The 2,500-nt window shown below is 38.7% G+C and overlaps 1 protein-coding gene across 1 annotated transcript in view; it reads left to right on the forward strand.

The window, feature by feature from the left end:
• The first annotated feature begins 597 nt into the window (after positions 1–597).
• The window catches only part of LOC136830539 (uncharacterized), a 12,528-nt gene continuing 10,625 nt past the window's right edge, over positions 598–2,500 (forward strand). The window contains exon 1 of the mRNA XM_067090053.1: positions 598–2,500. This exon is cut by the window's right edge and continues 286 nt beyond it. Coding sequence (XP_066946154.1) covers positions 988–2,500 — 1,513 coding nt within the window. The 5' untranslated portion in view covers positions 598–987.

Consider the following 2,500-nt stretch of genomic DNA (forward strand, 5'->3'; position numbering starts at 1 on the left):
ACTCCTTAGGCTTAGTAAGGCCGGATTAAAAGGCGTCTGGGCAAGGTGATTGCATGTCTAGGGCCGTGTCGTTAATCTTAGACAAAAGCGGTCCCTTGTCTTAGGCAATAGCACAGAGGAGATTCCATACTTTTATAATATGCTAATAGAAAAGATTTCAAAATCAGAGCGGTCATCTCATTTATCAAGTAACCATAAACAAAAGTAGCATACATATGTTCAATCATGCGTTTTCTTTGCTTTACAAAATACATTAAACAGTTTATGATGGTCATTAGTTTATCAATATAACTCACGTAGGAATAAAAGCCATCTCAAATGTCTATCTACTCTTGACTATTGGTTAAAATTTTTGCAGTAAATATAAGAACATATCCAAGAGTAGATATGCATTAAAAGAAATATGTTCATTTTATAATGAAAGAAAAACTAGTTGCAATTATCTGACATTTTTACAGCCATTCTTCATTTAATGAACAGCAGATTTTATAAAATTATTCATATAATACTTGGTTGAAATGATTTCGTAATAGTTCTCATGTCTTATACAGTCTTATCAAGAATTATATTTATACATTTCTTTATTCCTGATTTCAGGTTTAACCTCTAACAACCAACCAGCAAGAACTTATCTCAAGAAAATTTCTAATGAAGGCTTGAGGAACGTCACCTAAACACTTGTGATGTCAATAGTATGGTGTGATTAAGTAAATAGCATGCCTTCCGTATTCTCCATTTGCCGAATTACATGTGCCGTTATAACTGTAACCATGTCATATTAAATCATCAAATACACTTGGTGAGAAATATAAATCTCCATGAAGGGATCCTTGATTTAGAAGCATAACAACACCACAATGTGCTCACTTTTTAATGAATAACAGAGAGAAAAAGAAAAGGTAGAATATCTGTGAGGAAATGATTGTCCTGAAGGAGATATAATTAGGCTAAGTGTAAGAATATCTAAAATAAGAAATTACTCGGACCATGATCATTAAAAGGGGTCGTAAAAGTTGGTTTTATCTGTCCAGAGGTAGTACACTTTTACTGCTGGTGTGCCTGTGGTTGTCCATTGGCTTGGTCCTATCAGGCTGCCCCAAGGTCTGTGAGTGTAAATGGCGGGATGGAAAAGAGGTGGTTGCCTGCCGAGATGCCCATTTTATTGACATCCCTCGAGGGTTAGATCCCTCTACTCAAGTATTGGATCTCAGGCACAACAATCTGAGGATATTACCTAAAGATTCGTTTGTATATACAGGACTGGTGAATCTCCAGAAAGTCTGGCTTAGTTTCTGTAATCTGATGCGAGTAGAGGATGGGGCATTTCGCAAGTTGATGAATGTAGTCGAACTAGATCTGAGCAATAATTACCTTAAATCAGTACCGACAAAGGCGTTGATGGATATGGGAGGCCTTCGTGAATTTAGAATTGCTCATAACTCTCTCACAATCATATCTTCCACTGCTTTTTTACCTACCCCTGAACTTGTACAGTTAGATATTAGTCATAACAAGATAACTGTAATAGAACCTGGGGCTTTGCGACATTTGATTTATCTTGAAGTCCTCGACATATCCGAAAATAAAATCACCACTCTCTCTGCCAGTGAGATGATACCACTGACAGTTCTACGAGTCATGAATTTGGATGGCAATAATTGGCACTGTGACTGTCATTTAAAAGCATTAAAGAAATGGTTAGATGACTACGAAGTAACCCCCACTATACCACCAGCGTGTTCACATCCTAGATGGCTAATGGGCCAGGCTTGGCAGATACTAGATCCAGATGAGTTTGTCTGTGCCCCTCAAGTAACAGCTGCTGCACCAAGAGTACTTGCTTCTGAAGGAGAGAATGTTACCCTAGTCTGTCAAGTTAAATCTGAGGTTGAAACCACTATAACATGGTTAGCAGGAGATAGTGCAATACAAAATACTAACGAATCTCTAAGATACTTTATATTTGAAGTAGCTCTACCTGATTACAATTCTTACATTTCCAATCTGACAATGACAGGTGTGGTTCCTGAAGATCAGGGTACATACCGATGTGTTGCAGAAAACAGAGCAGGGTATAGAGAGGTCAACCTAACCCTTCAAGTATCTCATGAAGTTGCTGAAGTCAGAGTGGCTAATGTTGAGCCAACTACTTATGTGAAAAGTGGTCTGGTAATGGGCATATCGATCGCTGCATTCGTTTTTATCATTATGTGTAGTCTTCTATATTGTAAGTTACGTAGTAGTGGACAATCAGAACAACATGAGGAAGAAAAACCTGCCATTCCTCAGACCTCAAGAGCCTCTGACTCAGATGTCCATAGCATGGCAGGTTATCATATTGTTCCAACCAATGAACTTGATGATCCACCACCCCCAAGATCTCAACCTCAACAGCCGTGGATGGTCAGGAGGGGAGGAGGTAGTAGTGGCGGGGGAACCCCACGTTTAGATAAAAGCTCTGGCCACCATAAAGATCATAGTCAAACAATGAATGTGCCCA

This window comes from Macrobrachium rosenbergii, chromosome 47, assembly GCF_040412425.1.
Source record: "Macrobrachium rosenbergii isolate ZJJX-2024 chromosome 47, ASM4041242v1, whole genome shotgun sequence".
NCBI lineage: Eukaryota > Metazoa > Arthropoda > Malacostraca > Decapoda > Palaemonidae > Macrobrachium > Macrobrachium rosenbergii.